The sequence below is a fragment of the Pagrus pagrus genome, assembly GCF_965226575.1.
Source record: "Pagrus pagrus genome assembly, chromosome: 7".
In the NCBI taxonomy this organism is placed as follows: Eukaryota; Metazoa; Chordata; class Actinopteri; order Spariformes; family Sparidae; genus Pagrus; species Pagrus pagrus.
The window spans coordinates 22,569,544-22,583,901 of record NC_140191.1 but is presented as its reverse complement, the minus strand read 5'-3'; the positions used below and the strand labels follow the sequence as shown (position 1 = coordinate 22,583,901).

Here is a 14,358-nt window from a genome sequence, read left to right as displayed (position 1 = left end):
TCTTAATCAACATAATTTATCTACTGGTCTGCAAAAATGTTGTGCACTGTAGAGATTTGGCAGCTGTTTATTTGATCAGAACAAAAACATAAATGGCACTCAGAGAAAATAAATACAGTTTGAGTCAATACATAGAGATTCCAGGCAAGACAGTAGCCTGCTCTAAGTTTATTCCAAAGAGAAGTGAGGGGTTTGTAAGACAAGACTGTATTGCGTTAGGATTGCACTTAGTTCTTCGAGATAACAAGGAAGGCTGCCTGCTATGATCTTAAAGCATAGAATAGAGGCTTGGTATGTGTGGTTGAGCATGACCACATAATATTTTATAGGAGCAACACTTTACAACCAGCATCATGTATTGGAAACTCAGGAGAAAAAGGCAGCTGACAGGCATGCATATTTACCTTTAATTCATTTTTCATGGACAGTTGTGTAAAGAATATTAAAAAAAAATCCTTGTGGTTCTGATTGAATCAGATCAATCCACAGGGAGGGCACATGACTCCCTGTTGCATAATTCAAAGTAAAGTGCACATGAATTACAAATCTTTGACAGAGGTTTTGTTTAAAAAGCAGCCTTTCAGACACTTTGGTTTATAGCTTTCTGTAAGGGCTTGATTTAGAAGTCACTCCCAGCTGAAACAAGGAAAGATGAAATGGGTTTGACCCCCAACCTTGAGGCTTAGGTTATCCATCTCCTCTGCGTCCTGCGCGAATGTGAGCATTCCAGCTTTATGTGATCCTGCTGGGCATTAATTATAATTGGCTGAAAGATGCTCAAATCAATCACTGAGCTACGAGCTTTGTTGTCCCTGAGAGTTGTCAGAGGGAGAGAGAGAGGCAGACACTGTGTCAGTGAGAGACGGAGAGAGTCCAGAGGAAAGTTGCTCTGAGTGTGGTGATGACTGCTAAGCATTTTATGTTGACATAGCTAAAGAGAGTGTGACAGGGAGCTGATATGGGATGAAACTGATTTGTTTTGACGGACCATCAGGTAACCCTCTCCTTTTAGATATAAAACTCCCAAATTAACTCTTTTAGTGACAGAAATGCCTCTTGGTTTTAATCCTTTAAAGCCCCAGTGGCTGATGCCTTGTGTTATCTTATGTCTCCTGCTTTTCAGGATTTAAGAAAAATTGGTCTAAGTGTTTTATTATTTACATCAGTTTTATTACTGTTTATTTTTATCAATTTATTCCTCTGGCCATAAAATGGGTTAGGGTTAACCCCTCCACACATTGGAGGGACGATTGCTAATTAAAGCCAAAATGAACGTCTTGAACCCATTTTACTGGCCAATGCAGTGCAGTTTTAAGAGAGAAGAAACCAAACAGACTTGTGCAGCCAACATCTTGTTTTCACATATTGTTTAATCCTAGTGAGGAAAAACAAGGTATGCTGGTCAGATTACTTAATTGAATCTTTAAAATAAAAGCATCTATAAATGTAATTACATTTCTTTTAATGCTGTCACAGTGATGAGTTGTTGTTTTTTTAAGCAGGTTTCGTATAAATGATTGCACACATTTACTTAAAATAATGTTTAATTTCTTTTTATTACATTTATAATGTTTTAAACACGGTATGAATAACAAATGAAATGCATGAATGGATTGCATTTACAACTGTAAACTAGCAAATGACATAGAAACTCAAACATTGAGTTTTTGGAAAAATGTCTTATCTTTTAAAGACATCTAACATCATCACAGCAGCATCAATACATATCGTATAGATTTAGATTACCTTACCTTATTACCTCCAGCTACAGCAGAGTTTCCTTTGCTTTCCTATCCATTACCTTATCTGAAGCAGGGCCCAGCAATAAGGAAGATGTCAGGTAGTAATTTTTACTATTAAAAATGTATATTAAAATACATCAGCTCATCAGACAAAACTTCCTGTGACTGCTATCAGCCGACTCTTCCCTGGTTTCATAACCCTTTGGGAGGAACTGATGTCTTCAGGAGAGGTTATAAAGGCACATACTGTTTATATTTATCAGGTAAAGCAGTCGAACAAGCAGATTCTTTATTTGTTAGAGTTTTACTTATGTGTGTGCTGAGCGGTCACCACGCATCACTTGAATGCTTTGAAACTCCAAGTTGATGTTATTGTGTGTCACCAAATGTCAGTGGCTGTCAGGCACAGTTCTTCTTTTAAGCCCTACAATCCAAGTGGGACCCAGTGAGCTTGAGTGCAGTGGGGCCAGAATTTTAGAGAGACGGCTTCAACTCGACCAGGTAAACAAACAGACATGAAAACAAACACGATTCAGAGCGAGCTATTCTCTCATGCCCATAAAATTCATTGCTCTCGCTCGCTCTCTCTTTATGAGTGTCTCTTGACTGCGTACAAGGCCATTGGACAGCTAAACTTTCAAGCATCCTAACATATAGCACCAGCTGCAGGCAGAGACAAGCAAACTGTCAATTTAGCCTTGAGGGTTAGAGCTGCTTAACGATGATTGACAGCCTGGAATCTCAAAGTCAGACAGAGTTAACAACTCCTCTTAGCCTTTTTCAGGCAAATGGAAATAAAGCATGACCCAGCTTCACTTGTTATCCTCTCTGAACCTGTGCTATTATAGGTTGTTATCCAGTGACAAACATAAGTAAAGATAAGGTTGCTGAATATGAGTTGCAAATTAAGTATTACAGTAATTCACTAAAATTGATCCTTGAATAATCAACACATATTCCACATAAATATCATTACTGAAAATTAACTTCAATTAATTCCCACATACTGTATGTAATGGTTGCTGTAAAATAGGAAATGCATTAACATTTTGAACTGCCAAATTTTGTCAGCCAATTTCCTGAAAGTGGTGATCACTAATACTAAAAACCAATTCCTGATAGATTCCAGGACTATAGGGCAAGAAATATGTTTTGCTGACACCTCTTAGCAGTTTTTATCCTTTTATCAATTGAAGATTTCTATCAGATCTCCGCAAATGAGTTTATTGATTCCATCGTCATCATGCTGGGGAAGTTGATGTGAGGCTACACATCAATCACCTTGAAAATGGACCCACACACAAAACAATTTCTGTTTCCTTTGGCAAAAGCCAACATTGGATCTGGGTTAGACGGAGAAAAACAGTTTTTTTTTATTCCTCTGACCTTTAATATGATTGTACAGCCCTGTTCACAAAGGGCAAAAACAACAAGCTGTAGATTACACATCACTCATTATTTCAGAAATAGACAGAACATAAAACCTGAAAGGCTTTGTGGATATTAGATACACTTTTTGTGCTTATATACTATGAAATTTGGAACTTTGTTTTATTTTTTTCCACGCTTTCCTCCGGATGTCTACGTCATTTTCTACCTCCCCATCGTGTCTTTGTAGTTTTTTCAGATTCCCTACTGTACCATTGACTCCACATGCTATAAAAATACAAAGAAAGCTTAGACTTTAGAAATTGATTGCTATTTTACTGAGCAATCTGGCAATATTTTGCTTGGTTCACTAAATATGAACAATCCTATTCAAGCAGAGGAGCTAAATGGTTGTCAGAGGAAGATTACAATATTCAAAGCAGGTTGAGAGCAAGAGGTGCCCTGCAGCTAAATTACCAACTTTGTTTAAATTACCATTTGTATTAGATTCAATTTATTCTTTCTGGGATTTATTATTGATCTTTCCTGGCAAAATATATCCCATCAAAATGTCTCCAAAAGCTTTCCTTCACTGTGATCAGACTGGGAAGAATGCAATGTTTAATTGAAGGAATGTGAATCGACAATCGACCTAGGTATTCCACCAGAGCAATTAATGTAAGGAGCTACAGTGACTGACTCACACTTCTCAGACGCCAATCTACTGGCAGACAGGGAGTAAAATATTCTTACAATTACTCCCGCTTGTCAGATTATATAGAATACATGTGGGAGAAAAGACAAAATCACCTGGCCCATCTTTTTTGACAAATTTGAATTGATCGCTCATTATCTGGGGTGCACCTACATATAACCTTCTTCTGTGAAACTAAGCAGAGACACAAGAGATTTCAGCTTATCTCTTTGCCCTCGAGGCCACACATTTGGCCACAGTACCGACACATAGGGACTTGTTACGTTGGTATTTTTGATGAGATTTCCATGCTCCCTTCAACCCTTCATCCTATCAAATCAGGCACAAGAACTTCATGAGAACTCTCTAATGTACCTTGCAGACCCGTGTCAGAAACTACCATTAGTCCTTGAGACACCCCAAAATTGTTCATTTGAAGCATGCCAAAACCAAGCACATAAAAACACTGCAGCCATGCCAAGAGGTAATCTCTGAAAAGCCATATTGCATATCTATGAGGGAACAAATACCCTGAGTGAGTCTGCAGAGATAGAATGGCAGTGCATTATGTGAGGAATCCATTTTTCCAATTGGACTTTCTCATCTTTTGTCACTCAGTATGCACTGGAGGAGATACAATAAGAAAACAGTAGACAGCACTCACTTGTTCTTACCTGTTTTAAGGAGACTTTCACTCCGCTTTCCACAAGTAATTTATTTGTTTTTATGACAGTTACATTGATGAGTAACCGCAACAAGCATCGAAGTTCCATGAAGTACCTCTGAATTATTTTGCATAACCATTTGGCTGCTGTTAAAATTTTTATCAAAATGTAGAAATACAAGGACAACTTGAGAAACAAAAAAATCTGAGAGAATTAATTTAACACAGGTTTCTGTTATCGGTGATGGAACACATTCCCTGAGATGATAACTAATCACTTTAGTGCTTAGTGACGTACAACATTAAATATCTTCTTCAAAGAAGGCAAAATTTTGGCACGCAAGTCATCAATTTCTCAGATCACATCAGATGCTGTAAGTCTTCCTTCTCTGCCTGCCTTGAGCCTATGAGCACATTTGTGTTCATTTGGGCATCTGTGCACAGCAGCTGGAGGGAGTGTTGAGGGAGTGTATTTCCTCTGCTCAAACCAGGAGCCTCAAAAACAATATAATGCTACTTTTGCAATTTTTTATACTTTGTACGTGCTTTGCTTTATGCAGCAGGGAGATTTTTGTGTACACTGTTACATTTTAAAAATTAATATAATGGTTTTACCACACAGATAAAAATGTACCCATTGGAGTAAGTCCTCTGTAAGGTGTCCATAAGCCTTTATTTACTGTTGATGGCAGATCATGTTTCACTTCCTCTGCCATGCTTTGCCGCCATGACAGCAGTATATTCACCTCCGCCAGTCTTAAATTTGTAACATCATTCCTGTGCTGCCTAGGGCGTCTGTGCAACTTCTGGATGTGTACAGTTTTATTGTCACTATCTGTTTTCTTTTAGACTTAGAGATAATTTGCAGTTTCCACTACAGGATACTTAGGGGCAGATTCTTTTAGATAGTTCAGCCACCTGAAGGCGGCTCTTTTTCATTCAGCCCGTGTATTAGTGTCATTAGCATTAGCATTTTATCAATTACACAATGAGAGAAAAGGTCAACTTTTGTGTGAAAATCTATTACCTTTTAATTCTTCTCTTGGAGCTGCCATCATCTCTCCTTGTGATAGATCATTTGTGATTAACAATATCAGTATTGAAAAATTCCATTTAGTTTGCAATTAAAAATAAAGCAGTCTATAAATAAAGCAGTCTATAATCTGTATGACGGATGTATTTTATTCTCTGAAGTAATAAAGTTAAGATTTAAACTGCAGGAAAAGTGGTGTAATTAAAATAAGGAAATATCAAATGTCAAGTAGATTAACTAATTCGTTACTTATTTCTGTATGCAATTTCCTCCAAGCGAAAAGTAGCTCTCTCATTTTTGTTTTTCCCCATCACTCTCTTTGTCTGTCTTTTTCTCGATGTTCTTCCATTTGGCTTTTGTCTGCCTGCCCCCTAGGTGACTCTGCAGTAAATGCCAAAGAAATTACATAGAAAAACAAACCTTAAAGATGTCTTCACACTGCCTTACACACAACAACACAGACATGAATAGATGTGGGCACACACACACAGACAATATAACAAGTTAACACATTGTTTTTTTTTTTTTTATCCACTGGGCCAATTTGGGAAAACAGGGCTCAACTGCACCAGGCTCTTTTTCAGCCTGTCCCCAGCCTCCGTTTAATAGCTAGAATGCCATTGTGCACTATTGACTGTTGTATGACAGGGCACGGTGCAGGGATTGCAAGAAAAGAGCCTGAGCTGGTCAGCCAGACAAATGAGAAGACCCCTGGCAGCTTTAAATCTTTATGATTATAGTGTCACTGATGCTGCGGCCACGAGCTGAATAAAACTTCTGATCAAAAACACAACAGTAAGACAGATGTAGTCGGAACATGCAGAGACTTTAGTAACACAGGAATGGTTTGACAAACACTACTGCAGATATGATGGCACATGTCTGCATGTGGGTAAAATAGCCTTTACATCTCTCTGTCTTCCCTTTCATTTTCCCTTTTCATTTCCCTTTCCAGGATTTTAGTTCTTTCTTAATTTTACTCAATTGCCTGTTTTTCTGTTTTGTTAGATGCTTATGGTGACTCAAGCATGCAAGTGACCAGCGGTGTCCCTGTAGCTGAATCAAAGTAAAAACAGATGACATGTATTTTCTTTTATTTGTGACAATTTTCACTCAGGCTAACTGGAATGAATATTCCAGCACCCATCATCAGCAACAAAAACTGGCTACGGCTGCATTTTGTGACAGAGAGCAACCACCGCCACAAAGGCTTCAGGGCACAGTATCAAGGTAAGACATGATTGCTTCATTTGCACATCATAATAGAGGACCCCCCTACTTGAAAAAAAGCGTCCTCGTAGGAAAAGCACACTGTAATTACAAAACATGTTTTTGATCTTTGTTAACTGAATATTAAACAGTTTGATTAAGACCCCCTCTGTAGAGGGCATGAAGGCTTTTTCTGCTTCAAACCATTGACTTCAAAGGGCCTTGTTAATCAAATATTTGAGAGATACATACTGTATATACTCCCCCCTTATAACAACTCAGCCCTGGCAGTTCAATAATCCATTACTCTGATATTGTTCTTTGGCTTGACTTTAAAGTCGGAGTATATGTGCTGCATATACTATACTATAGAAGCTTAAAGCCTGGCCTTGAGCCAGATATGAAACCTGCAACTTCGCCATAAACAGCTCTATAAAATGTTCAGTAACATGCATGTGTGGCAACTCACTGTAAATGACAACATAAAATCAATTGCATTGCATCTCTCATCCATTGCAGTGCATTGTTGTGCAGTGGTAAAGCAATATTTATATGCATTTGTTATTCATGATGTAAAGGGCAGATGTTTTTTAAACCAAAGACTGAGGAGTTTTATTACGCAGTATGCTTTTGAGCATATAACAAGCCTTGTCTGGTCACTAAATAGATTCTCATCATGATTGTGTTTATAAGATACCAACTGACCTAAAGTATAGTTCAAAAGAGAGGCATCCTCCCAGTGTTATCAGATACAAATACCCTTGTTTTGGTTTGATGCATCATTAATAGCTTTTGGCTATTCTGATGATACTTCAAAATTATGACAGCCACTTGCATCACCTGGGTTTTGTGTTCAGTCCTGCCCCTGCTGTGTTTAATTAGACTATCTTAAGATGTTACACTGCAGTCCTTGGGCTGTTCTTTCTTCGTGGTATACCCCCCACCCCCACATATGAGCTATAACCATTTAATCTGCTCTGACCAATCAATTCCCATCCACTGTTTAATATGTCTGAGTTATATGAGTAAACAAACGAGAATGAAAGACTAATTTACATTTTATAGAATTGTCAGGGCAACACTTCAAAATTCATCTGAGCCGTTGGACTCATTTCTTTTGAAGAAGGATGCACACCAGTAGCAATTAGATTTTGATGTTCTTCATAGGACCAAGTATTATCCAGAGAAAGAAACACTTGTACTGTATCTTCTCACATCTAATACTGTAACTTCTTTTATCTAATGAACTCTTTCTATTGCTCTCGACCAGTGAAAAGCTCTGGAGAGCTTAAATCCAGAGGGGTAAAATTATTACCAGGAAAGGACAACACTAACAAACTGTCTTTGAGTAAGTCTTTTATTTTTCTTATGCAACTGTTTTCATTGTTTTTTTGTTTATGTAGGGCTTGCGTTCTGGGTCTCTGTTTCCTTTCTTGTCTCTCTTTTTTTGCTGCATCATTTGGTGAAGGAATTAAGCTACAGTACTAGATTTTGCAGAAGTGCAGTCTCTTTTTCTTTCTGATGACCTATTTCCCCTGCTGCCCTGGACTTCCTGTCCCGATAGAAATGAACTCAGCTAGATCAGGCCAAGTAATGTATATTGCAGCAAAATGCTAAATTTGATCGGTTTCGTGCGGCCAAACCCCCTATGTCTCATTCTGTACTCTTTAAGCAGCACATCAGATTGACATATGTTCATGCACTGTGTGATCTACACACACAGCAGTAGTCAAGGTTGAGTGACCACTCACTTGACAGTTGATTTGTGTACACTCCAGACCGAAGTGAATGCATTCTAATTGCTTGCGGAGCTCTGTCCTTAACATAAATCTAGAACACTCCAGTGTGCTAAACACTTCAATGATAGCAGGTTGTAATCTTTATTACCTTATGTGTCATAGATTCGGCATTGCACGGAGACATGAATAATGCAGAGGGCTGTAATCTTTTCTATGAGACAATACTGTAAATCATTTAAAAGACTATGAAGAGATGCTTCATATGTCTTGTGGATTCATTGCATATAACTGAACCCATAACTGTATTATAACCCGCAACAATTAACTTCAAAGCTAATGAACTTCTTGAAAGAAGTCAAAGAAGAGAAAACATGCCGGTAGGGCTTCTCACGTTAAAATAGAATGGTCTTTGTGTGTGCGGGGTAATGTCTTTGTGCACATATTACAGCAGACCTTAACAATACTTATGATACTACATATTTCATGAATTTCACTTGTAGTGCAAGCAGTCTTTGATTTACAGATCACAATGTGAAGGGGGAGATGGGCTTGTTAAAAGTCAGAACGCAGAAAACTAAAAAGATTATGTTCCTCCTTCCAAGCTACCTCTTTACATTCCTACCATACAGTGTGTGCATTTTTATTATGCAAGTGCATTTTTTCAGATTTGTGTTTATTGTTTAACTGACTCAATTTTATAGGTTTATCCCAAATTCAAAGGATAATATGTCACCTTTTAAGAGAAAATGTGCACAATTTTTAGGCAGCTGGATAACAAGTCATTTTCTCCAAATTACATTACAAACTAAAATCATACAAGCATGCCAAAAATAGTAATAAATATAAAAGAGCATGATAAATGGTTAATGTAGTCATTTACCAATATAGCTAACCTCCTTTTCATGACTTGCATGAGTTTCTTTTTTTCTCCACAACCTTTTGTAGCTCAAGCAGTCTTCATAGCCTACCAGATGTCAAAGATCTGAACTGCCTTCCCTGACAGTAGATTTAAGGTTTTTAGGTCATAGCTTTTCAGTGGTGTTAATGTCAGGAGAGCAAGTCATAATTTGGCCATCTTTAAAGTCTCTTTAAAGCAACAGAGTACTTGAATACATGTGATGGAGTATTGTCCAGCATAATTATAGTGCTCTTAAAGGCTGCAGACATCTTTCTCCTACTCGACTGCTTTCAGATAGTGTCTTGCAGAAACTTGCAGTCATTTTCAGACCATCTGTAACTCAAATGGACCCAACCAGTTCATTGTTGATAATGCCAGTCCACACCATTACCCCCTATGTCCTTGAGTGATCCAGCCACTTGTCCACCCATCTGGTCCATCAAGAGTCACCCTCATCTCGTCAGTCCATGAAACCTTTGAAAAGTCAGTCTTCAAGTATTGGCTGGCCCACTCTTGAAGCTTGAGCTTGAGCTTAGCTTTCTTTACCTTGGCAATACTTCTGAGCACTTTGCACCTTGTTCTTCTGCACATTCCATGAAGGCTTCAGTTTATAAAGATGGTAGCACTAGAGGCTAAACAGTTTTGGAAGGCTTCATGCCTAAATCTTTGTAGCTTTCGTGTTAAGTTAACTCTCTGATGTTTTTCTTGTCTCATGTTATGCAACCCTGCTTACTAATACTCAAGAAGAGTTTAACTGTGCAGTGATCCATCTTTAACAATTTGACTATTTCAGTTGTTTTGCATCCTTCTAAAAGGCATTTCATATTTTATTTTTTTTACTTTTCAGTTTTTGATAGGTGTCTTTTCGCTCCATTTTTACCTATAGCAAAAGGCTGACTAATAATTGTGCACACCTGAATATATGGTATGGCTCAAGCCACACCCTCTCTCAATCAAGAGATAAGATCACCTGAAAATGACTCCACCCAATAAATGTTCAGGTTGATATGGTTGAGAGTTTTAAACATTGTCTCGCATTATGCACACACTGTTGGAAAGGCTATACTCACTATGAAACCATATCTACAAGGCTTTATCTGGTGCACCTAAACTATTATTATGTATGGAGAGTCTCACTGAGTGATTATTGTAGCTCTTGCAATTGATAGCTGAAGGTTATTTAATCCTCTTAGTCCCTGTTGGGCCCAGATAGATTTCTCCCTATTTTGTCTAGCTCAGGTAAGAGAGTTGCATTTATCCTTGGCACAGGCTCTGATATCACAAAACACAAGTGTGTATTCACAAGCACTGCCAAATAACCTACAGTTAAAATTCTCTGACCTTGAGAGATGAGCTAGATTTGTATAACTATGTGATTCCTTGAACCATATTCTGTCACCAAACCCAACTACTAAACATTCAAATAGAGTAATCCACTATTCAAGTGCTTTCCAATGCAGTGGGTGTTGTCTGAAAGTACGGAGCTTCGACAATTAAAGTATCTCTCTCACAGCATTCTTGGTCCTTCTCTTTCTCACTCAGTGAATGAAGGAGGAATCAAACAGGTGTCTAATTACTGCCCTGACCCAGGGGAGCCGGAGAATGGCAAACGGATTGGCTCCGACTTCAGGTGAGATGGTGCTTGAGCATCTGAAGTGATAGACCTTGGATTTGTGTGGAAGAGAGTTATTGAGTGGGTCAACATACTCTTCATCCAATTTCAATTTCAGTATTATGACATGCAGCATATTTCAATTATCACTGTCACGTTCTAAAACAAACTATGTGCACATAATCACAGCGTTAATGTTATGATGTTAACCTGCATCAGGTTTTTAACTTTGTGAAATAGATCAAACATTTGAAATGTAACAGAGTCATGGATAATCTTTTTGCTAGTATAGTGCACTATAGTCTAAATCTTTGTTTTTCTGTACCCAACCCATTCAGCTTTCAGGTCAGAAAAAATCAAGCATATATATGTTCAGACTATTTACTTTGACATGGAGCACTTGACTCTCAGGTCGCCGCACAACTGAGTTTGCTTCTTTTCTTGTTGGTCTCCATTTGCCCTAATATATAGAGGTGTGTATCGGTTTCTCTGTAAAAGTGTTCAATGGGTCATATGTACTGCAAGTGTGGAGACTGAGGACAATAAATAAATACATTCATTTATTCATCTACTGAATTTGATACATTGATGCACAGTGCAATGTGAACGTGTAATGAATGACATGAAATAAATAATGAATTTGACATTTCATCAGGGTCATCTTTGGCAGATTGATTGCTTTTCCAGGCGTTAATGGTGTTTGTTATCTTCTCAGCATCGGAGCAACTTCTCAATTTACCTGTGATGAAGACCATGTGCTGCAGGGTTCCAAAACGATTACCTGCCAGCGCGTAGCCGAAGTCTTTGCTGCTTGGAGCGACCACAGACCCGTCTGCAAGGGTGAGCGAGGCTTCTGAGGAGCTAATAAAACAGTTTGATTAAGGCAGTGCCTCTGGTTATAGGCTCTATGCAGATAGAGGAAAGTTCATTTTCGTTAATTATGTATGAAAGCCTCTGCTGCTGCACTCTGCTTTTCCATTCCAAAATGCTCTGCATGTTTTTCTATGTTTCATAATACCTGGAGCACCTTTTAGAATTTGATTAATGGAAATGCAGCTAATAGACCTTCTCTCTGCTTGTGCAAACAGTATATTACCTTTCTGTCACATTACAATGCAGGAGTTATTACTCTGCTTTCTATTGTGAATTTAACTTTGCAAGGACTGGCTTTCAGGTTTGGTAGTGATAATTTATACTATGTATACTGCACACTAATATATATTTTTAAATGATAAAGTATATTTTGAATCTGCCTCATAACTTAATGTGTTTATTGTCTGTGTCTTCATGTTTATCTTCATACCGTTGCAGTGAAAACGTGTGGGTCAAATCTACAGGGACCCTCTGGGACTTTTACGTCTCCTAACTTCCCGATCCAGTATGAGAGTAACTCCCAATGTGTGTGGATCATCACGGCCAGCGATCCAAACAAGGTAGCACAATAGCCGGCTTTGAGTTTGTAGTATTTTTACTCTTGGACCAAATCTAATGAAAATCCATTGTTACTGTTGTCATGCGAGGATCCAGCAGTAACTCTTCCCATCTCCACTTGTATGAATTTACAAATTACTCATAGGGTACACAAAACACACAGTTATGGTCCCTATAGCAGTGTACAGTGTAGCTTAAATTTTGTCTTATACCTTTTCACATCTGCTTTACACTATAAATCTAAACCAGATACTGTAGGTTAAGGTGAGAGGCAGGATGAGGGCCATGGTTATAGTTAAAGGGAAAATACTAATCTGAGAGGAAAAGCCAACATTACCTGCAGTCTTATTAGGTGATAATTACTTGATTACCACTTGTGAAATGACCTCAGAATAGTCTCTCTTTATAGTACTCATGGCATTTATAAAGATGAAACAATAGGTGTTATTTTCTTGATTAATTCATTGAATAAATATCTGAAGGAATATTAAGTAAAGCGGTCTAATGCCCCACTTCTGTTGTTTTTAAGCAAGCGCAACAGCCCCTCATTAGTTATATAATGAAGACAAATGGGCGAGTAAACCCTCACCTTTTTGCTCTCCCTCCCAGAAGTATAGAGCATTTGTCCAGGCATTCCCTTCCTGAATACGCATTTATGTATGCATCTATTTTCCAAGGGCTTCCCAAGGTGGGGAAAGGTTACATAGAATATGCATGTATTTTGACTTAAGTTTGCTGTGCTGTCCCTCATTAATGAACACAGTTCCAGCGGATTGCATTTCAGTCCTCACTAGACTACCAGTTTGACCGTGACTGTTGGCAGTTGAGCAATTCGCCTTGTTCATCTGGGGTAACAGAAATGGAGAGAAATAGTAATTGAATGAGACCAGCTTTTCCCCAAAGTGAAGAGGTCAAAGCTGTTTTCCTAATAGTCATTACTGCTCTTCTACATCAAGTCTGGCTCTCTATTGTTATTCTGGTGAGTCATATACACAGGGGTGTCAACTAAGTGCTATCCAACTAATAAACAATAACTAACCCGCTAACACTCATTCAGAACTCACAAGGACTGGCAAGTGTCATAGCTTTGTGCCACCGTACCCTCTCCTAGGCAAACAAGCCATTGACTTGGCACTGAAACTTGGTCCATTAGTGTTATTATGGTAATTATGCTTATGTGTGCATCATAATGAGGCTGTTATACATGGATATTGTGCAGGCATTGTCCTCCCCTTGGCCAGAGAATTGGATGCGAGGGTTGAGCAAGCAGCCATCATATGTTTGTCATCAACAGATGTGACAGTCCCATCATTACAACATCCTTTCTTTCATCACTAATCCATGTAGGCTGAGATAATGTGGCTTTAATGTGTAGTGTCTCCACAGTAGACCTAATTTTGTCTGATTATTATTAGTGTAAGCGGCTCTTGCCGGTTTGATCTGTGAATGTCATCTATTCTGTTGTAATGTACATTTGTTTATAGGAAAAAAAGATAAACCAGTGACAGCTGAGAAAGATGTCTCAAGGGTGAATGTGGACAGGCAATTAAAAATCATGGACTCTAGAATTTGCCTTGCCATAATTGGTTCTTAGTATTTGATTTGTGCCGTGATGTAATGTGAAGAGATGCTGCTGTCAGTTTCTATATTGCTTTGAAGTATGTTTGTGGTGTTCGAATGGTGTAGGGGTTACTACACGTGAACAAATATCAAGCAGTTGGCAATTTATTGGGCACCCACTCCATTGATTAATCAATCACTTTATAAGTTAATTAGAAGGAAAATCAGTTGCATCAAATTCCTATATCTTTATATTTGAAAGTTGTAGCTTCTGATGACATTGATATCCATTTCTATTATAAAGGAAAACACAAATACATCGACTTAATTTAAGATATGTTTTGAACTACTAATGGATAGAGATGAATATGGAGCATACACATATACAACTAAGCATATATACATATA

The 14,358-nt window shown here is 38.2% G+C and overlaps 1 protein-coding gene across 4 annotated transcripts in view; it reads left to right on the top strand.

Moving 5' to 3' along the window:
* LOC311259924 (CUB and sushi domain-containing protein 3-like) overlaps positions 1–14,358 on the top strand; it is a 220,555-nt gene that overhangs the window by 60,217 nt on the left and 145,980 nt on the right. For 3 of the 4 annotated variants that reach the window (XM_084357337.1, XM_084357338.1, XM_084357336.1), the window contains exons 6-10: positions 6,619–6,731; positions 7,981–8,058; positions 10,890–10,977; positions 11,675–11,799; positions 12,271–12,392. In XM_084357337.1, coding sequence (XP_084213463.1) covers positions 6,619–6,731; positions 7,981–8,058; positions 10,890–10,977; positions 11,675–11,799; positions 12,271–12,392 — 526 coding nt within the window. The remainder of the gene's footprint in view (positions 1–6,618; positions 6,732–7,980; positions 8,059–10,889; positions 10,978–11,674; positions 11,800–12,270; positions 12,393–14,358) is intronic. The other variant, XM_084357339.1, reaches the window with a different exon arrangement.